The 23,149-nt window shown below is 38.4% G+C and overlaps 1 protein-coding gene across 2 annotated transcripts in view; it reads left to right on the top strand.

Annotated features, from left to right (window-relative positions):
• Positions 1–23,149, top strand: part of Odad2 (outer dynein arm docking complex subunit 2) — a 136,566-nt gene that overhangs the window by 87,320 nt on the left and 26,097 nt on the right. For both annotated transcript variants that reach the window (XM_069998205.1, XM_069998206.1), the window contains 2 exons: positions 4,624–4,812; positions 6,395–6,616. In XM_069998205.1, the coding sequence (XP_069854306.1) occupies positions 4,624–4,812; positions 6,395–6,616 (411 nt within the window). The remainder of the gene's footprint in view (positions 1–4,623; positions 4,813–6,394; positions 6,617–23,149) is intronic.

Here is a 23,149-nt window from a genome sequence, read left to right on the forward strand (position 1 = left end):
AGTAGAGCAAAATCAGAATCATTATGTTACACTTTTTTAGTTTTTTGAAAGCCAATTGGATAAAAATAAATACTCCGAGACAATGTATTCTTTTGCTATTGAGGCTAGAAGGATTGTATCACTTCTTCTATCTGAGACTGATTTATACTTCAGTTCTTAGAGGAAAAGGATACAATATTCTATTATTTGAAAATAACTACCTTTGAGAGTGTAAGGTAATTCTAATCCATAATAATTTTTTGTAAGTTGTAGGACTTGTTAACTTCTGGGAACAGAACAAGGATGTTATTGTGACAGAGAAAACTCTGTTCTGTGATGTAGAGGTTGTATTCAGGATTTGGAAAGGATTTAATTTATTGAATATACTTGAAGGGTTAGATGTGCCTGCCGTTTTTGCTTTCTCTGACATGCTGTTCTAATGTGCATGTAGGATTTAAAATTTAAATTTTTTATATTCAGTGTGGTGTTTTTAACTCTTTTTCAAGTACTATGTCATGCATCCCATGGTCTCTACGTGGAGCAGAGCAGTGTTTTTATAGTTCTTCTGGTTCAGACTTTTTGTCTTAAGTCATGTTATGCTTGCCTTGTATGTACTTTAAAGTTGTATTATGTATATATCACCTCATCAGAACACTGCCAATTCTTTGTGCTGGAGGCAAAAGACAGAATTTCATACCCATTAATTTAATTGCTCTATGCCAAAGCACCCAGTTTTCTGTTTTATTCATTAGTCTCTAAATAACGTCTTAATGTTTTCCTATTACACAAATTTTCACCTAAGATTAGTATTTTGCTATTTTATATTTTTTCACTTTATTTGTGTCCTGGACTTTGACTTTGCTTGATTAAAACTCAACACCTTTTCTTAATTATTCAACCATTTTGACTTCAGTTTAATAGCATTATGAAAGTGTTTCATATTCCTTTTTCCAGAGATTGCTTTTGTCAGTGTGTATCAAAGGCAAGATAATTTTTCATCTTTTAAAATTATTAATCTCTTATGTTGTGAAAATTCTTCTGATTGTCTACAAACCAGATTGAATCTAATAAATATCATTTTAAGAAATCACAGTCCTTCTAGTACCAAATCACATAGATGACATGTTCACCATGTAGGGTGAAAAGACTCTATAAAAAATATCAAGGAACCCTAGTTTAATACTTAACCTTTGCTGACTATTTATAAACATTGAGCTTTTTGTCTATAAAATGAGGACCTCTTGCTTCCTTAGGGCAGTTTTGTGAGAATCAAATGGAATCATGGGAAATGGAAATCCTTTGTAAACTGCAAAAATGTAAATTAGGCAATCATGAGCATTATTACTATTATTATTATTAAGTTTCTCATTATAGATGGACATTTTCATGGTGCATAACCAATATTCTACCAGTGGTGAAATTGGCAGAGGCAAGCCTTTAAGACATGTGAGAAGGTGGAAAATGTGGTGAATTTGCCCAGTCGTTGAGCATTAGTGAAAGACGGTTTGGCAGAGTAATTATTTTTTCCATCCTCAAATATACTGTCTCCCTTTCCATAGAAACTATGTGAAAGCAAGACGTCATATATTTAAAAGCTTTAACTCTGAAAAGAAAAAAAACGGAAAAAGAAAGAAGTCTCACCTTCAAAACAAATAAACTTTGGAGGGGTGGTTGGCTTTGGAAGCTAGCATTTCAGTGTCCCTTGACTGTAAATGTTACAAGACCTTGGTGAGCTGGGCCCATGATCTCACAGAGAGACTTTGGCTCCCTAGATCTCATACCATGTACCTTAGGAAGTTCTTGGACCAGAGATAGCTGTGATCACATTAGTCATTTTTCCCAGTGCGGGGCCCCAGGGCTGTGGTTTGCAGTCTCTAGTGATAAAGCGATGAGGATGGAGAAGCCAGTGGTTCTGTGAGGTAGTAAGCAATGCAGTCTTTTCTATCAAAGTCTGGGGCCATCTTAACTACTTTCAGCTCCAGGTAGTTCTTCTGGATTCTTCTTTATAAGCCCCATTTTCCCACAACTGTGGCCTGCCAAGATGTAAAGCCTGCACAACTGTCTCAGACTTCCCCAGATTTACCCACCAGGATGTAAATGTTATTCTCCTCTGAGCAGGTATCAGATTTTAGCCAATCACAAGCTGATTGTGAACCAGAGCCCAGCCAATCCCAGTGGAGGGAGAGAGTCAGCTTACTACCTGCCCAGGGTGCTTGTTCTATTTGAACGCTTGTCAGTACAAGACCCTCTTGCAGAAGTAAACTTTACCTTGATAATTCCTTTCAAATTGGTGTCCTTACTCCTATCTATATCTCAATATCCCAAGGCATTTCTAGCAAGATTGATTCTACTCTAGAGGAGGAAGACCGATTTGAAATTTGGCCTTGATATTATCAATTCATGTCCATTTATATTCCATCCTGAAGAGCAAATATTCTTTTTTTTGTATTTGTGACTATGGTTATGTATTTTAAAGTTGTACTCTTCAATCTTTGTTTCTTTCATTCATATGTCAATAAGCATTCTTATTAAGATTTTTATTAGCATACATTAGTTGCACAAGGAAGATTCATCATGACATTTCAGTACATACATACAATATATCTTGATCAGCATCACCCCTTTATTGTTCCTTTATTTCTCTTTCCCCTTTATAAAACAATGTCAACAGGTTTTATTGTTCTATTTTCACCTTCTTTTGTTCACCTTCCCTCCTCTTACTGGTATCAATATGGTAGAGTACTTTGGTATCTAACAGGTCTGGATTCAAATCCTACTTTTGCCACTTCTCACCCTACTACTTTTTTTCAGTGCTAGGGCTTGAATTTGGGGCCTTTATACACTACAGAACCACACAGTCCTTTTGTTTTTAGTACTTTTTCAGATAGTCTCTCATACTTTTTGGTTAGTCTGGCCTTGGACCATGATCCTCCTGTGTTTGCTTCCCAAGTGGATGGGATAACAGGCATATGTCAGTATTCCCATTCATCTTACTTTTCTTCATATTAATTACTCTGAGGTTTTTCTCCTCTTTTACATGAAAATAGTACTACTACGATGCCACTACTACCTCAAGAGTAATTTGGATAAATTATGTTGACTATTTGAAAGTTAATAAATTCATATTTATACTCTAAGGTTACTAATGCAAAGAAGGATTATAAAGGCAACAAAGTAGGTGAGCTATGTTTATTTATTTGTATATAATATAAATTAATTTACTTATACTACATAAAAGCTTTCCTGTAGAAATTTAGAAAAATAGAGCAATATTTTCAAAACAATTATAAGTACTTTGTATCAGAACTTGTACAGATTTGGCATTGAGAACTAGGTCTGTCATATTGTTCAAATCCACTCCCACAGCAATCAGAGAGGCCATGTAGGGAGAAGCTTGCCTGCTCAGGCACTTGGTTTTCATTTGGCTCAAGTCCTACCTTGGCTATTTATTAGGAACTTAGTTTGGTCTGTATGCCTGCAGCTAAAGATTCCTGTTGTAGCTGTGAGTTTACAGTTCAGTTCCATGAATACTAGTTGAGCATGCTATAGCCTGACACAGTCATTAGGCATACAACAGTGGACAAGACATAAAGAGCCCGTGTCCTCCCAGAACATATAGTTCAAGGTCAAGAACAAACAAGCCATCACTACATTGGTAAGTGCTGGCAAGTATTATAGAAGAATCTACTAAGCCCAGACTCAAGGTTCAGGAAAGACTAAAGAGAATAGTTCTGTGCAGCTCAAATGGTAAATCACTTGCCTAGTGTGTGTGTAAGGCCCTGAGGTCCAATCCTCAATAGCACACATACACACACACCATACACACACACACACACACACACACACACACACACACACACACACACACACACAATGTGGCTCCTGGCATAGTGCTGAAACACTGTCTAAAGTTCTTAAGTGCAAGAAGACTTTGATGTACTTTACAGAGCAAACATGTGGGTTACATAAGCTTCATTGCCTGAGCCATAACACTGTAGGCCATGAGTTAAATGTTAATAAATTAAGAATGTACATGAAATAAAGTGGCTTTAAACATAAACACATAAAGCATTGTGATATATGATCAGATATTGTGCAATAGACTTAAAAAGCACCAACTCCCTATTTACCCCAAGCAGTGGCTCAGTATTGGCTAGTTCAGTGTCTATAATGACTGTGTAGAACAAAATGATAGCAAATACCAAGAACTAACTGTATTTTATTAACTTGAATATCTTCAGTAACTCCCTTGGTGACTCCCAGGTAATACTGAAACTGAAATTTGTAGATATGTGCTGAGTATATGTGTGTGTATATACTCATATTACATACATACATATATCATAGATATATAACACATACAATGCACATGAAACACCACATGTAATATAAGATGCATGTAATGCATTCATAACACACTGAATGTATATATTGCATGTGTAATATAATACACATTGCACATACAGATTATATGCGTGTGCAAATATATTCATATTCTATAGACACATTTGTTATCATATTTATATAGAAATAATATAAATTTACAGTTGAATTTGTCTTTCATCCCAAAGGTATGTCTCAGAGGCTTCTTACTTTCTGCCTTTTGTAAAAGTAGCGATACCACTATTTTCTGTTTTTATCTAGGATGCTGGAGAAATGGTCCGCTCTTTTGTTGGTGGTCTGGAACTTGTTGTCAATTTACTGAAATCGGATAACAAAGAAGTTTTGGCAAGTGTATGTGCTGCTATTACCAACATAGCAAAAGATCAAGAAAACTTAGCTGTTATTACGGATCATGGAGTTGTGCCTTTATTGTCCAAGCTGGCAAATACGGTGAGCAACACTCCTGATTATTCTGAGTGCATGGTGTCAGATCAAGTAGAACAAGAAAACAAACACAAAATGTGAATATAGAGCCTTGTAAAGTCGAGGTTATTTATTATTTGTTAATGGTGCACAAAAAAGAACAAATGTAAGCAGGATTATGCATTAAATACCATCTTTACCACCACTATCATTGTTTTGAAGCCAGCTGTTTAGGCTATTGTGCAAAGTTGATTTGCAACTCTTCCAGCTTTGCAAGCTTAAGTTGGTGGCATTCTTGAGTTAGAGGGCTTTGGAAATTACTGTACTGTTTATCTAGAGCTGTGCCAGATTGAATAGGCAACCTTGAGAAACAATGACTTCATTATTACCAGAGGCATTGGGGCATAGCTTGGACTACTATTTGGCTAAAGTGTCATACAGCAGAAATTCAAACATTGGAAGAACAATTGGTCAAGGAAGCTTTGAGTTGCTAATAGGATCAGGCAGATTCAACTAAGGACACTGAGTTATTGAATCAAAAGAACAGTACAGACTCAGGCTTGTAATCCTAGCCACTCAGGAGATCTGAAGATCACAGTTTGAAGCTAGCTAGGGCAGGAAATCAGAGAGATTCTTATTTTCGATTAACCACCAAAATATCAGAAGTGGAAGTGTGGCTTAAGAGGCAGAGTGAGTGTAAAAGCTGGGAATAAGAAGTGGTGCCGTGGCTCAAGCAGTAGAACACTCGCCTTGAGCTGAGGAGCACAGGGACAGCACCCAGGCCCAGAGTTCAAGCCCCACCACCGACCAAAAACAAAATAGTTGAGGAATAACACCAGACCCTGAGTTCAAGCCCCAATATTGGCTGACAGACAAACACAGAGATACAGGGGGGTGGGAGAGAGAGACAGAGAGAGAGAGAGACAGAGAGAGAGAGAGACAGAGAGAGAGAGAGAGAGAGAGAGAGGGAGGGAGAGAGAGAGAGAGAGAGAGAGAGAGAGAGAGAGAGAGAGAGAGAGAGAGAGAGAGAGAGAGAGAGAGAGAGAGAGAGAGAGAGAACAGTTAAAAACCCTCAAATTCCATATCCTCTTCTTGTATACCTATGTGAGATAGGATCTGGTGTGCATAAAGAATGTAAGAAAAAAATGGAGACCTAGTGCAAGTCATTTCCCTCTTGGAAATCCAGATGATTACTGTACCAAGATCCAGGACAATGAAACAAGTAGAGTTAGCCCACATTTCCCACTTTAGTGAGGCAGTCTTTGTGGATGATCTAATATTCTATAAATATTTTGATTACTGAGCATCTTACTGATTTGTAATTTTTAGTTGTAACTACCTTTACTCAAAGGAGATCAAGCTTTGCCAATGATCAATATCAGGCTCCTAACTCACCCTCAAAAACCCTGGCAATATTCAGATAATAGGAAGAAATGGAATCTGTCCATTGGTGACTCACCCAAACCTTAGTAACTTTAAAATAGCACCTAACAAACTAGTGAGCTTGGAGCCCACTGGTATCTTAATGCGTAATAAATATGCAGTGGATAAACATGGTCTTAGAGGATCACTGCATTCCATGGTCCTCAACTCATTTTCCTTTGTGCAGAATAATGATAAATTGAGGCGTCACCTGGCAGAGGCAATTTCCCGTTGCTGCACATGGGGAAAAAACAGAGTGGCCTTTGGTGAACACAAAGCAGTGGCTCCATTAGTGCGTTACCTGAAATCCAGTGACACCAACGTGCATCGAGCAACGGCGCAGGCCTTGTACCAGCTATCAGAAGACGCCGATAACTGCATCACCATGCATGAGAACGGTGCAGTGAAGGTACAGTTGATTGAATGCTTTGGGGGCTTAGTCTGAGTGACCAAAGATAGAGCCTGTAAAGAAACTTAAGGTTCTGAAATTTCCTAAAAGAAATGCTTGGATGCACAAAAGTACTTCCTGGCTGGGTGCGAGCCATGTGTTTGTATGAAGCAATCTATGGTGACAGAATTTGCTCAAATCAAAACATACAAGTGGACTTTGTACATGGGTAGTCATCCCATAATTTGAATTAGGTTAAATAACATGTAAAGGATATGGGCAATTACTATTCATGTCCATTTGATATAATATTTATGTAATTAATAAGTGATAGACACATCCATAGGTACCAAATGAACAGCAATAATAATAATAATAATAATAATAATAATAATAATAATAATAATGTTAATAATAATGATGAGAAAGTTCTAGGCTGGAAGAGTGATGATCTTAGCCATCTTATCAAAGAGTCAATTCAAAGATAGGTATTGTGTTTTGTTCTGTTTTAAACATGGGCATCAGATTTTATTTGCTTTTAACTAATACATAGTTAGCACACATAGTTCTAAGTGTATCTACCCTTCGGAAACCATCTAGAATATTTTAGTGACAATAAATATAAAAATACAGCAAATGACTTACATGTCTTAGAAACTAGGATTAAAATATTAGTTCTTTTGCTCTTCTTTCCTTTTTTCTTTCTTCCTTTCTTTTCTCTCTTTTTATTTATTTATTTTTTTGAAGAGTTGAGGACTGAACTCAGAGCTTTGCACTTCCAGTGAGCTAAATCCCTGAACCCTTAGTTTCATTTCTTTTCTTTCTTTCTTTCTTCCTTTCTTTCTTTCTTCCTTCCTTTCTTTCTTTCTTCCTTCCTTTCTTTCTTTCTTCCTTCCTTTCTTTCTTTCTTCCTTCCTTTCTTTCTTTCTTTCTTTCTTTCTTTCTTTCTTTCTTTTCTTTCCTTTTTTCTTTTCTTTCTTCCTTTTCTTTCCTTTTTTCTTTCTTTCTTTCATCGATGTGGGGCTTGAACTCAGGGCCTGGGTGCTGCCCCTGAGCTTCTGTGTTTGAGGCTAGTGCCCTACTACTTGAGACACTGATCCACTTCTGGCCTTTTACTGGTTTATTGGAGATAAGAGTCTCACAGATTTCACTGCCTGGGCTGGCTTCAAACTGCAACACTTAGATCTCAGCCTCCCGAGTATCTAGGTTTACAGGCATGACTCACCAGTGCCCAACCATTAGCTTTCTTTTCATTGCTATTTTCGTGTATGATATAATTTTATCATTTATTATCTTAATTTGGAGTTTATGATAACCAGATATATTTACATATTTGAAATGTATATCAAAAGTCAACCTTTGCAGACAAGAGTCAAAATCTCTAGTTAATCATTTCTGCTCTAATCTAGATACACCAAATATAAAACATCTAAGGGGGAATAATGCTCTTAAAATGTCAACTGGTAATCTCTTAGGCAATTATTTTAATCTATCCTTCAGACTTGGTTGAAAGATTTGATGTTGATTTTCTGAAATTAAACCCAATTTACATTTGGAAATGTCAATCTTTCCACTATAAATCTGTTTTTTATGGCACATAAATCAGGTTTTTGTGCTCCTTAAGCAAAAATTTTTAAGCAACAATGTTAAAAAGTAAATTATAAAAACATATGGAAATGCCAACTTCAAATTGCTGATGAATGATAAAAAATGCTGTCACTTCTATATGAGCATGTTCACACTTGAAAAATAGAAGGATGTCTAATTTAAAAGAATCCATTCTGCTGTTGAACAAAGCTTGAGCAGACTAAGATGTCAGAAATATACAGCCTTTAAAAACACTATACCAGAGTGAAGGAAGAGTGACATTGTCCAAAACAAAATGTACACTTTACCTGACTTATGGAACTAACCTTTCTGTAACCACCTTTATAATAACGATAAAAAACTTAGAAAAAACCATAAAAGTGAAGTAGCCTAGTAAAACGTCTGACATGTAACACAGACTTAGACAATTGCCAGTCAATTTACAAAGAGTATTTCTAGACGGCTGAAGGGGTTTTGAATTTCATGAGGTTCCCATATTATGTTTCTGTTGACATGTGCCAGCTCTTGTTGCAAATCTGTGATTTCTTCTCATGCTAATCAATAGATAATTCAATCATGCATGAATTGTATCCTAGTGTTGAAGTGTGAAACAGTTCACTCACTCTCACAGCCAGGATGTGTTAGAACAACAAAGCAGTAAGAATAAAGCTGATGAGGAACCCAGGTACTGGTGGCTCACACCCATAATCTTAGCTACTGAGGATAACAGTAGGGGCAAGAAAGTCCATGAGACTCTTATCTCCAATTGGTCATCAAAAATAAGTTGCAAGGGGGCTGGGAAGGTGGCTCAATGTAGAATGCTTGCCTTGCATGCCTGAGGCCCTGGGTTCTATTCCTCAGCACCACATAAGCAGAAAAAGCCAGAAGTGGCACTTTGGCTCAAATGGTAGAGCGCTAGCCTGGAGCTGCAGAGCTGAGGGACAGTGCCCAGGCCCTGAGTTCAAGCCCCATAACTGACAAAAAAAAAAAAAACTACAAGGAGAACTGCAGCTCATATTTAGGTGTCTGAGAATCTTTTCTGTCCTATCTATTTGCATTCCAAACTGTTATTTCTACTGGAGAACAATTTAACAGTTGTCCATCTAAAACAGACCTTATGGTTAGGGGCGTGACTCATTTGGTAGAGTGCTAGCCAATGAGCAAAAGCATCAGGTACTGAGTTCGAGTCCCAGTCTTGGAACTAAAACAAAACAAAAAAGGCAGGTCTTACACCATGGCGTATTTTCAGTACCGTGGGTGTAGCATGGAGGTGAGCTTGCCCTTCTTATTTCCCTTCCCACTGAGGATCCCATATCTCATGGACGATCGGAGAAGCATATTCTCTCCTCTCTCTGATAGTCTAAGAGAAGAAAAGCAATGTAGGGGTAGTAGACTGGGTGTTAGCAAGATAAAAAAAAAATAGTTGCTTACAAAGAGGGATATAGCGAGTGGAGAAGAAATGACTCCAGACTTAAGGTTCATGAAGAACATTCTTGTACACACATACCTGACACATTAAGGTGGTTTAGTTACCTGCAGAGAGCATGTCCCACCACAAATGTGCAACCTCTAGCACCTCTGAGTCCAATGCATCCACCCAGTTGACTTCATCGACTCTTTTGGCACATTCTTGGCTATGGTGCTCTGAGTTGCTACTGCTCTGCTTGAGTCAAATACTTGACGTGTCACTTCCCAGTCTTGTAACCATTCCTGTTCCAACTGCCAGTGAACGAATGTTGACAGGCTCTCCCATTGTTACCAGAGTTGCCCTGTCACCCTGTTGGTCTGTAATTCATTCTAGGTTTATCTTCTTTGTCCCACAAGTTCCTTTACTGCAGTGACTGGCACAGTGCCATGTATCTGCTTTATGCCAACTGAGGTTTATTCTGTAGTAATATGAAGCAACAGTGTGTGGGGCTGATAATGAATGGAGTTTGGGTTCCAATGTGTTTAGCATGGATGGTGAGTTGAATTTTGGGCGTACAAGAATATTGTCCTGTAGCAATGTCACACAAGCCACTTAACAAAATGTGAAAGTAGTAGTCATAATTTTTGAAAAATGATACAAAAGCAATAGATGAAATCTGTTTATGAATTTATCCAGTTTATCTGAATACTATTAGTTCAACATATCATTATTATAAAAAAATTTTTACTGTGGTTTTACACTGTTTCAAGATATAATGTCTATTTTGCAGTACCGATTAGTACAGACTAGCCACATTTTATGGTTTACTTACCAGACAGTTTAAGTCTAAAGCTGTGGGAAGTTTTATCAGACAGGTCTGAAGCCAAAAATGAGAGCAGATGCAAGGTTAGGGGCAGAGTTTAGAGAAGCCTGGGGAACGTCTCCATTTTCACTTTGGGGGAATGTAAATGAAGAAGAAGAGCTGTCAAAGTAAACTTGAGAAGTTAACAGGTTAGCCGGGATTTCTAGAAGCCAAAGGAAGAGTGAGTTTCAAAAGGCTTTGTGTTTAAATGCTGCCAAGAGGTCAAGAAGGATTTCCTGATTCAATTATGTTGAAAGCTAATCCTGCATGAGAGGCTTTCCAGGTTAAGAATCTCTTCTAAGTAGACCAGTCACTTGCCTGCTCTAAATAGAAGGTGCTGGGAATCCCTCATTCCTAGCCGCTATGACTTTTTACACTGTCTTATTCAACTGCATCAGCTCACAGACTTGTGAGTGTGGACACAGAGTTGTTGAAAACAATTTGGAAAAACAAAAAGTCCGTGAGAGATTAAATTTGTAATTCAGGAGAGCAATTTAAAGAGCAGAAAAAAAAATGAGCAATGCACCCAGAGCTAGTGGCTCACACCTCTGTTCCTAGCAACTCAAGAGGCTGAGATTTTTAGGATCGTAGTTCAAAGCCAACCCAGGTAGAAAAGTCTGTGAAACTCTTATCTACAATGAACCAGAAAAAAATGCCAGAAGTGGAGCTGTGGCTTAAGTGTTAGAGTACCAGCCTTGAGCAAAAAAAAAGCTCAGGAATAGCACCTTGGCCCTGAGTTCAAGACCCAGGAACCTTGTATTCCCCACCCCCACCCCCGACCTCAAAGACAAAAAGACCAAGTCTTTTCCTGAGGCAGAAAGAGTGAACAAATAATGAAGAACATCTATTAAAGTCATTAAGTTCCTTTCCCTATGGTGATGTTAGATTTGTTTGTGCAAATGGCTATACCAGGCAAGTGACAGCTACATTGTGGGCATAACTTCTGGAAAGGCAGGATATGGATGAGATTGCAGGAAATACAACCAGAAAATGTGCCCAGGGTTGGCAGAGGGAGAGGGGAGGAGTTCAGTTTGGGCCAAGCTAAAGGTGTTGTCTTGATCTGCCTCCTAGGCCCAGTGCATGTAGTGTAGTCAGAGACAGAGAGAAGCATCCAAAGCATATCCCATCATCTTTTGAAGCCTAGAACAGGAAAAGAAAAATATTATTGATGTTTGTGAGTCAAGTGAATGGATTTTAGAGACCAGCGTCACCTAGGAACTGTGTGTCAAGTTGCATAATATTAGATCTATATATATTTTCTGTTAACGGAGGCTCTTAATGTAGTAACTTGGAAGCTTGGTTCATTTTCTCATATTTCACATATTCTCTGGAATACTTGGGATAATCCGATTGATCATGTGATACTACTAAATAACTATGATTTATAAGGGTCAGTGAATATGTAAAATACAGAGTGTCATTGCATAATTGCTTCTTCTTTTCCTTTTTTTTTGTTGTTGCAAGAGTTTTGAATTCAAGACTAATCTGCTTGCTCATGCCTTCTGCTCTACTGCTTGAGCCATGCTTCCAGCCCTGATTTTTGCTCATTATTTTAGAAATGAAATCTCACTTATTATCTTTTCTGCCTGGGCTAATTTCAGATTACTGTCCTCTGATGTTAGCCTGCTGAGTAGCTTTGGTGGGTAATAACTGTGAGTCACCAGTTCCTGGCTGGCTTTTTTATTTCTGTTTTAGAGTGAGAAGGAAATTTATGATTATTTAAGAGGTTATTCAGTAAGATTGTAATTCAACATGTTTAATATCATGTATCCATCAAATGTTTTCCTCATTTCACTTTTGTTCTTTTAAGATCTTAATAGCTTTTTTAGGGGATATTGACTTTACATGTACATTAAATTTACAATTTGATAAGTTTTGTCACACATACATATAGATATACACACCTGTGAAATCATTACCAAGCTGATTGTCCCCTAATGTTTTCTAGTCCCCTATTGTTGCCCTCTCTGTCCTGGGACCTAATTTCTGTCAATTTGTATCAGCTTACACTTTCTAGAACTTAAGATGTATGAGTCTATACAGTATTTCTTTGTTTGGCTTCTGCTCAGCTCCATTTCTTTCTTAATCATCTATGTTGATAGAACGAAAGAAAGAAAGAAAGAAAGAAAGAAAGAAAGAAAGAAAGAAAGAAAGAAAGAAAGAGAGAAAGGAAAGAGAAAGAGAGAAAGGAAAGAGAGAAAGGAAAGAGAGATAGGAAGGAAGGAAGGAAGGAAGAAAGAAAGGAAGAAAGGAAGGAAGAAAGAAAGAAAGAAAGAAAGAAAGAAAGAAAGAAAGAAGGAAGGAAAGAAAGAAAGGTAGGAAGGAAGGAAGGAAGGAAGAAAAAAGAAAGAGAAAGAAAGAAAGAAAGAGAAAAATAGATATTCACCCTTATGCTGGTGATATTACATTGTATGGATATGACATCATTTAATCCTTCATTGCACACAGACCTCCAGCCAATGCTTGTGCCTCTGAGAGGATCCCAGGGTTCTTCTGAAACAGGTGGGGAGCATTTGGGAGCAGCTGTGTGCCTGGGAAGGTCTGAGCTAGTAGAATATTTGTCTCCTTCTCCTTTGTCTATTATGCTAGCCAGTGCTACTTCACTGTAATAAGTGCACCTTGCTTCTGCTAAGTCTAATCCATGTCCATCACTCCCACCCCACCCCCTGCCAAAGAAAAGATCGCAGGAGAGCTGCATGACATTGGAACAAAGAGCTGGGTAATGAAAGAAGAGTATTTCCCCTTATTCAGCTTCCTCTGAGCCAGACTGTATTTGAAAAGCACATTTACTTGCATCCTTTTATTCATTTTTCTCCATAATCCAGTGAGTTGAGAACTGCTTTTATTTTTTTTATTTTTTTTTATTTTTTTTTTATTTTTTTTTATTTTTTATTTTTTTCCGGTTGTGGGGCCTGAACTCTGGGCCTGAGCACTGTCCCTCAGCTCTTCAGCTCAAGGCCAGTGCTCTACCACTTGAGCCACAGCGCCACTTCCGGCTTTTTTCTTTTTGCTTATGTGGTGCTGAGGAATCGAACCCAGGGCCTCAGGCATGCAAGGCAAGCGCTCTACCACTGAGCCAACTTCCCAGCCCGAGAACTGCTTTTAAATTAGTCTTACAGATAAAGAAATCAACTTTCATAGAGTTGCAATAACTTGCCACAAGTCTCCTTAGTCATAAGAAAAGCACACAGGAAACCTGGTTCTAGCAACTTCCAGGAAGCTGGGAGCTGAAGGACCCAAATGTATGTGTGTGGCTGTTTGCACTGGTGTTTATGGTGAAATCAACTCTGCTTTCTGAGGCCGAGCAGGAGGGGGAGAGGACTCAGCAGGAAGATACTTGCTTTCTGGCATCTACTCCTCCAGCTTCAACCTTCATATCCTCTCTCAGAAATCCTTCTCTTGGGACTCCGGTTTGCTCTTTAGTTTTAACAAATTTTCACCCTCTCTTGCTGCTCTTGTAACTTGTATATTTGTGTGTGTGTGTGTGTGTGTGTGTGTGTGTGTGTGTGTGTGTGTGTGTACCCTAGTATTGTGTCTTGAACTCAGGGCCTCACACTCTTGCTTGGCTCTTCTGCTCAGTCATGGTGCTCTACCATTTGAGCCACATCTCCAATTTCAGCTTTTTGGTGGTTAATTGAAAATAATAGTCTCATGAACTTTCCTGTCTAGACTGACTTTGAACCATAATCCTCAGATCTCAGCTGCCTGAAGTAGCTAGGATTACAGGCATAAACCCCAGGGGCCCACCTTGTATGTTCTTAATTTATAAATATAAACTTATAAATTTATCAATTTATAAACTTATAACCTTATTTGACATAAAGGTAATGATATATTAATAGTAGTGATATTTTAAGTTGTCCATGCTTCTGTATATATATGTGTGTATGTGTATATATGTGCATATACATATATACATATATATGATTGTTTGAATTTATTTATTTATTTATTTTTATTTCCAAGACCAGGACTTGAACTGGTACCTGACACTTTTGTTCATTGGCTAGCATTCTACCAACTAAGCCATGCCTCCAAGCCCAACATTGCTTTTTTAAAATTTTATTTTTAAAGTCTAAGATTTCTAAGTTTTTTAATTGTGAAAAATACTGTACAGGGGTTACAATTACATGAGCAGGGTAATGAGTACATTTCTTATCAAGCATTGTTGCCTCCTCCTTTGTTTTCCCCCTACCATCCCTTCCTTCCTACCTCCTCAAATTCACTCCTCCTATCCCACCCCCAACCCACCTAAATTGTAAAGTTTGTTTTTCAACATAGTGTCTTGTACATCTCATGGTTGCAATGGGTCAACATGTATCCCTATTTAAACAATTTGTTTTTTCTCTTCTCCTCCCACATTATACCAACAGTGAAAACAGGGGTAATACCCTGTGGGAGGGACATACAAAGCAACAAAAAAATCATGTGGTACCTTAAAAATATGTTCGAAACAATAGCAAGAAAGAAAAAAAAAACACTTGTGTCCTTATCTTGAGGTTCATTTCACCTAGTATGATCTTACCTGACCTTTTCTGCTTGTCTCAGACATATACTAGTTATTGCAAATAAGAGAAACCATGGGACCTATGTTTTTTGGGCCTGGCTTACTTCACTTAATATAATTTTTTCGAAGTCTTTCCATTTCCTAACAAATGGGGTGATGTCATTCTTTCTGATGGAGGCATAGAATTCCATTGTGTATATATGCCACATTTTCTTGATCCATTCATCTACTGAGAGGCATCTGGGTTGGTTCCATATCTTAGCTATGGTAAATAATGCTGCAATAAATATAGTTGTGCTGGTAGCTTTAGTATGGGCTTGTTTGTGATCATTTGGGTAAATGCCCAAGTGAAATTTTTGGGTCATAGGGGAGCTCTATGTGGAGTCTTTTGAGGAATCTCCATACTACTTTCCAAAATGGTTGAACAAGTTTACACTCCCACCAACAATGTGGTAGGGTTCCCTTTTGGCCACATCCCCTCCAGCATCTGTTGTTATTAGATTTCTTGATTATAGCCATTCTAACTGGGGTGAGGTAGAATCTCAATGTTGTTTTGATTTGCATTTCTTTTATGGCTAGGGAGGTTGAGCATTTCTTCATGTGTCTCTTGGCCATTCTTATTGCCTCTTCAGAGAAGTCTCTCTTTAAGTCTTTAGCCCACTTATTTATTGGGCAGTTGTTTCTTTGTTGTTGGGGGATTTAATTTTTTGAGTTCCAGGTATATTTTAGATATGAGACCCTTGTCCATTGTATGGCTAGTGAAGATGTTCTCCAATCCCGTGGGCTTTCTATTGATCTTGCTAGCTATGTCCTTTGTCATGCAGAAGCTCTGCAGCTTCATACAATCCCATTTGTCCAACCTTTCTTTGATTTGTTGTGTTTCTGGGTCTCTATTAAGAAAATTTTGGCCTGTGCCAAGGAGACCTAGGGTTTTGCCTATTCCATCCTGTAATGTTTTCCAGGTATCTGCTTTGACTCCCGAGGTCTTTGATCCATTTGGAGTTGATTCTGGTGCAGGGTGATATATAAGGATCTAGCTTCAGTTTTCTACAAGTGATTAACCAATTTTGCCAGCACCATTTACTGAAGAGGCTGTCTTTCTTCCATTCTATTTTTTTAGTTCTCTTATCTAAGATTAGGTAGCTATAGGTCTGTGGGTTCATTTCTGGGTTTTCAATTCTATTCTGTTCTTGGGCCAGTACTAAGCTGTTTTGATTACTATGGCTTTGTAGTAGAGTTTGAAATTTGGTATTGATATTTCTCCAGCACTGTTCTTCTGTTAAGGATTATTTTTGCTATTCGGGGTCTTTTATTGTTCCATATGAATTTTTGGATTTCCTCTTCTATTTCCTTGAAGAATGAGGTTGGAATATTGATAGGTATCACATTGAATTTGTAGATAGCCTTGGGAAGTATTGCCATTTTCACGATGTCGATTCTTCCAATCCAGAGCATGGGAGGTTTTTCCACTTTCTAAGTTCTGTTTTGATTTCCTTTTTCAGGTTTTTAAAGTTTTCATCATAGAGGTCCTTCACTTCTTTGGTTAAGGTAATTCCTAGGTATTATTTTTTTGTGGGGCTCTTATGAATGCAGTTGCTTTCCTGATTTCAGCTGCACTCTTCTCAATGTTGGCATACACAAAAGCCATTGATATTTGAGGGTTAATTTTATATCCTGCTACTTTGCCAAATTTTCGAATCAGCTCAAGTAATTTGGGAGTGGAGTCCATGGGATTCTTTTTTTGGGGGGGGGCGTTCTGGTCATGGGGCCTGAACTCTGGGCTTGGGCGCTGTCCCTCAGCTCTTCAGCTTAAGGCTAGCGCTCTACCACTTGAGCCACAGCGCCACTTCCAGCTTTTTTCTTTTTGCTTATGTGGTGCTGAGGAATCGAACTCAGGGCCTCATGCATGCAAGGCAAGCGCTCTACCACTGAGCCACCTCCCCAGCACCCCGTGGGATTCTTTAAATACAAGATCATGTCATCTGCAAAGAGGGAGAGTTTTACTGCACCTTTCCCTATTTGGATCCCTTTTATGTTGCATCTTGACTTATTGCTGTAGCTAGGCATTCTAATACTAAATTGAAGAGAAGTGGAGAGAGTGGACATCCTTGTTTTGTTCCTGAGTTTAGAGGAAATGGCTTTAGTTTTTACCATTAAGTATAATGCTGGCTGTAGGCTTGTAATACCCAGCCTTTATTGTATTGAGGAATGTTCCATGGATTCCTAATTTTTCCAGAGCCTTCATCATGAAGAGGTGTTGGATCTTGTAAAATGCTCTTTGTGCATCTATTGAGATAACCATGTGGCTCTTATCCTTGCTCTTGTTGATGTGATGAATTATATTAATTGATTTGCATATATTGAACCAGCTTTGCATCCCTAAAATGAATCCTGTTTGATCGTGATGTTGACTTTTTGGATGAATTGTTGAAGTCGATTGGCCAAAATTTTGTTGAGAAGTTTTGCATCGATGTTCATCAAAGAAAGAGAACTGTAGACCCATTTCTTTGAGCCTGTTAAGTTGGTTTAACTCATCTTGGTTTAGTTTTGGCATGTCGATATTTGCTATGAAATCGTCCATTTCTTCAGGTTCTCAAACTTATTAGCATAAAGGTTTGAGAAGTATTCCCTTATAATATTCTGAATCTTGGTTGTTTCTGTGGTGATGTTTCCATTCTCATCTCTGAGTTTGTTTATTTGGATGTGTTCTCTTCTTTTTCTGATAACATTTGCTAAGGGTCTGTCAATTTTTTTAATTTTTCCAAGAACCAACTCCTTGTTTTGTTGATTCTATGTTTTTTTCAATTCTAATTCTTTTAATTCTGATTTAATTTTAATTATTTCTTTCTGTCTACTGGATTGGGGTTTAGCTTGCTGCTTTTTTTCAAGGAGATTCAGATGTCTCATTAAATTGTTAGTTTTAGTTCTCTCCAATTTGTTGATGTAGGAACTGAGCTACAAACTTGCCTCTGAGTACCACCTTTGCTGTGTCCCAGAGGAGCTGGTAATTTGTGTGTTCATTTTGTTGAATATCATGAACATTTGATTTCCTTTATAATCTCTTCCATGACCCACTGGTGATTCAACAGTGTGTTGTTCAGTCTCCATGTGTTACAGGACTTTCTTTGGTGGCTTTTGGTGTTGAGTTCCAATTTTATTCCTTTGTGGTCTGAAAGATTGCAGGGCATAACTTCAATGTTTCTGAATTTGAACAAGTTTGCTTTGTGACCTCATATGTGGTCTATTTTTGAAAATGTTCCGTGTGCTGCTGAGAAAAACGTGTAGTCTGATGCTGCTGGGTAAAATAGTCGGAAGATGTCTGTTAAATCTAGTTGATCTATGCAGTTGTTTAAATCTGTGGTTTCTCTGTTGCATTTTTGCCAAGTTGATCTACCTAGTGGCAATGTTAAAGTCCTCAACAATTAATATCTTTGGATCTATGTGAGATTTGAGGGAAAGTAGTGTTCTTTGGATGAATTTGAGTGCTCCGTTGTTTGGAGAATAGATATTTGGAATTGTAATATCCTCCTCAAGGACAGATCCCTTAATTATCCCTTCTTTATCTCATCTCACTAATTTTAATTTGAAGTCTATTTTATCTGATATTAGGATTGCAACTCCCACCTGTTTATGGGGGCCATTGGCTTGGTAGGTTTTTTTTGTGTTTTTTTTTTTAATTTAATTTTATTTTATTTGAGAACATACTGTACAGAGGGGCTACAATTACATGGGCAGGATAATGCATACATTTCTTACCAAGCATTGCAGCCTCCTCCTTTGTTTACCCTTCACATCCCTTCCCAGCCTCCCCCCTCCCCTCCACCCATTCATACCCCCCTCCCCCCCCACACCGACATTGTAAAGCTTGCTTTGACATGACATTTTGTAATTCTCCTTGTTGCAACAGGTCCACCTGAATCCTTAAATGACTTGTTTGTCCCCATCTCCTCCACATGTTATACTGACATCAAATAAAGTGAAAGCGGGGGTTACACTGTGGGGGAGGGACATACAAAGCAACAAAGAAATAATCTTATAAATGCGTTAGAAACACATGCATTAAAGAAACGAAAACATTAAAATACATATTTAAGGGTTCGTTTTCCTAACATCACATTATCTGACCTTTTCCGCTTGACTCATACCTATACTAGATATTACAAATAAGGGAAACCATGGGACCTATGTTTCTTTGGGCCTGGCTTACTTCACTTAATATAATTTTTTCCAAGCCTTTCCATTTCCTAACAAATGGGGAAATGGGCTTGGTAGGTTTTATTCCAGCCTTTCACTTTCAGAATATGTTTGTTTTTATGGGTAAGATGTGACTCTTGAAGGCAGCAGATAGAAGGATCGTGCTTTTTAATCCAACTAGACAGTCTATGTTGCTTAATTGGAGAGTTAATTCCATTAATGTTGAGAGTTAGGACTGAGAGGTTTTTGGTAGTTCCTGTCATGTTATTCACCTTCTTGGGGGCTGGGACAGCTGGGTTCTTCCTATGGTTTGGGTGCAGTTTCTTGGCCTTTATTGTGGTCTTGTTGTTTTTCTATGTGTAGGACATCTTTAAGTATCTTTTGTAGGGCTGGTTTGGTGGAGATGTATTGTTTCAGTTTTTCTTTGCTATGGAAGATTTTTATTTGACCTTTGGTTATGAAGGGAAGTTTAGCTGGGCACAGTATTCTGGGTTGATAGTTGTTTGTCTTTAGGGCATGGCATACATCATTCAGGCTCTTCTTGCTTTAATTGTCTGTTCTGAGAAATCTGAGGTTATTCTAATTGGCTTCCCTTTATAGATGATTGATCTTTTCTACTTGACAGTTTTAAGGATCCTTTCCTTGGTCTGAATTGATCTTGTGTGGATTATAATGTGACAGTGGGATGTCCTGTTCTGGTCTGGTCTATTTGGGGGGTTCTAAAAGCTTCTTGTATCTGATTGGCCTATCTTTTTGCATGTTTGGGAAGTTCTCTTCTAGGATCCTGTTAAATAAATTTCTTAGACTGTTAACTTTGGTCTCTAGGTGCTCCTCTACACCCATTATCCTCAGATTAGGCTTTCTTTTGGTGTCTTCCAAATGTTGAATAGATCTATCATATTTCTTGGATTTGTCCTGGATAGTTGTATGTTCTTTCTCTATAATATCTAGGCTGTCTTCAATCCCCGAGATTCATTCTTCTGCATGGTCTAACCTACTGTTAAGACTTCCTACTTAGTTTTTTATTTCTTTTCCTTCCAGTAGGTAGTCTTTGTGGCTTCAAATTGTTTGTTGGAGCTTTGTTTTAGATCTTGTATGAACTTCTTTACTTCCTCAATTTGGTGTTCAGTGTTTATTCTCAAATCACTTAGTTTGGTTATGGTTTCCTTGGATTCCCTTTCCTTCTGATGGGCTCCATTCCCTGGATTCCTTCAGTTGTCTGTTTATGGATTCCATGAATGCCTCTATTGATTTTTGTCTACTCTCATCCCACTCACGTAATTCGTGTATTTCTCTTTGACTGTTCTCAGTCTGCTCATGCAATTCCTGTATTAATCTTTGAGTAGCTTCCTCAAGCTCATGAGATTCCTGTATTAATTTTTGGTTGGCCTCAACATGCTCGTGAAGTTCCTGTAATAATCTTTGGTTGCCTCGTCTCGCTCCCTATCACGCTCACACTGAGTCCTTTGCAGGTTTTCAATCTTTTCATTCACCATGTTTACCAGTAGTGTTTGTAGAGCTTTTGGGGAACTCTCCTATGGATTATTCATTAACTGTTCTGTCACCTGATTATCCTGAGTGGGAGCTGAGATACCCAGACTTGCCATTTTTCTTGTGTTTCTCTGGCTTATTCTGCCCATTTGGTATGAAAGTAACATGAATTTTATTAGAACACTATATTAAGGAAAGCATCAACCAGAGTCCTGTATTTGCATAATCAAAATGGCTGCAGATACAATCTAGTCCAACAGCTACAATCTATTCAACATCAAACAACTATGGATTAATGGGCTAAGAACAACAAAGAGGGGTTCAGCAAACCAGGAGTTATTAGGTGTAGGGAGAATTTGGGGGGAAAATAGGATTAGAGGGATCAGGAGAGGTAAAAGGAGAGTGAATTTAACCAAGCCTTAATCTTAGAAAGGGAAATAGATAGAACAGAATGATAGGAGAGAGATTAAAAAAGAAAAACAAGAAAAAAATGGAAAAACAAAAATTTAAATTAAAAAAATAAAACACTTAAAATTATGTAAGTATAAAGAAATAATATTGAGGGAAGAAAAGGATAGGATGAGAGAAGGGGAAAGATAGTAAAAATGAAAAACTAAAAAATAAACATTCTTAAAATTGGAATACTTGAAAGTTATAGATATAAAGAAATAATACTACTATCAAAGAAATTAAGGCTAAGAGGTTGTGAATTGAGTAATAAGTTTCTGGATTAAGTATGTACACAATCTGGGATAAGATCTTATCAACGATGGGTATATATATATGGGGATAAGCAGAACAGCAATTAAGTCACACAAAAAAGAAAGAGAAAAGAAAAAAAAAGAAAAAGAAAAAAGGAGCAAAAAGTCAAAAGAGATTTTTAAAAAGCACACACACGCTCCTTAAATACACTCCTAAAATAAACATTATGAAGAAAAAAATAGAAAACAATTTAAAAATTTTTAAAATAGGTAGAAAAAAGAGTTCTTTGATTTTTTTTGGGGGGGGGGTGGGGGCGAGGAAGATCTTGTACCTCCCCAGTGTCCGTAACCAGTCTCTTGGTGAAGTCTCTGGTCTGCTGTGGTGTTTGGTTTTCCTGTGGTTTGATTGGATTCTTTTTTTTTTTTTAATTGTGATAATACCATACAGAGGGGTTAGAATTACGTGGGCAAGGTAATGAGTACATTTCTTATCAAACATTGTTGCCTCCTCCTTTGTTTCCCCTTCCCAAGCCTTCCTATCTCTGCCCCACCCCTTGATCGGTTTCTTAAGTCAGTTTGTTTGAGCTCAGCCTTATCCTCCTCCCAGCTAGTTCAGTGGGAAGGAGATCTGCTTTGAGTATCTCAAAAGAGGGAGATGACTGTTTCCTCTAGTTTGGAGATGCTGTGATAAGGCTAGGTTCTGGGTAGGGTTGAGGCCTATCAGAAAACAGTAGCTTTTCCCTGAGGGGCTAGCTCCTGAGAACACTTACAGAGCCCAGCCTGGAGCCATTCTCAGAGTTTATGTTTACTGAGTTTCAATTGTTTGTCTAGGCTGCAGTGGGGAGGGGCAGCCTCTGGCTCTGTTTACACGGTGAAGAAAGTCACTCCTCTGGGGGCAGAGCTTTCTCTTCCTGGGCAGGGTGACTTTCCCCTGGGTGGAGCTGAGCCTGCCAGGTCAGGTCAGGTTCCTGTGACCTGCTAATGGCTCCAAATGTTTTCTTCCAAGGCCTGTGTTGGAGCTAGCTGCTAGGCCTGGTCTTTGTCAGTATCAAAGATGGAGATATTCTCCAGTGGTGGGAGAAGGGCTACCTGTCCACCAATGCTCCACAAGAAGGAGTGAGGATGTCAGGATTCTACTCACACCAGACTCTTGGTTCCTGGGCCGTCCCTGGTCTGCGATCAGCAGGATGAAGATTTCTGCTCCTTTTCAGTTCTTACTGGTAGTGAATAGAATCCGCTCGCAAGCCACTTCTGGTGCCTTTGTCCCAGACTCTCTCTGTTGGTATGGCAGCCATGGCCACTGCCACTGCCACCATCATAGCCGTGGCTACCGGCAAGTGCTCAGATCTGTATCCTTGACCAAGTTGCCTGGATTTCCCCTCCCTGGCCAAACTCTCTGTACTGTGATGGCACACTTGGTGTGATTCTCTAGCTTAGGACTGTTCACTTGGACACTAAAACTGCGAGAGCTTGTTTAGCCTTAAGCTTCTCCTCTGCCATCTTCCTCCAGTTCCTCCCAACATTTCTATAATTAAGAACATCAAAACTCTAAAAGCTGAGTGCATACCTTGGGCTTACTTTAATTCTTGATGAAGTTTAAAACTTTACCATTTCAATGAGCTATATTCTAGATCCTTCTACCCAATCTCCTTTTCTCTTTTAAAACATCTCTCACCAGCAAGGTCGCACTTAGAGCCACTCTAAATGGCATCAATGTTATTATAAAAAGAAAATTTCCCTAGTCAAAAAAATTCAATAGAAAATCTGAGTCCAAACTGGATACACATAGCTCCATGTGCCACTT

The sequence above is a fragment of the Dipodomys merriami genome, unplaced genomic scaffold (assembly GCF_024711535.1).
Source record: "Dipodomys merriami isolate MVZ:Mamm:240054 unplaced genomic scaffold, mDipMer1.0.p SCAF_51, whole genome shotgun sequence".
Taxonomy (NCBI): domain Eukaryota; kingdom Metazoa; phylum Chordata; class Mammalia; order Rodentia; family Heteromyidae; genus Dipodomys; species Dipodomys merriami.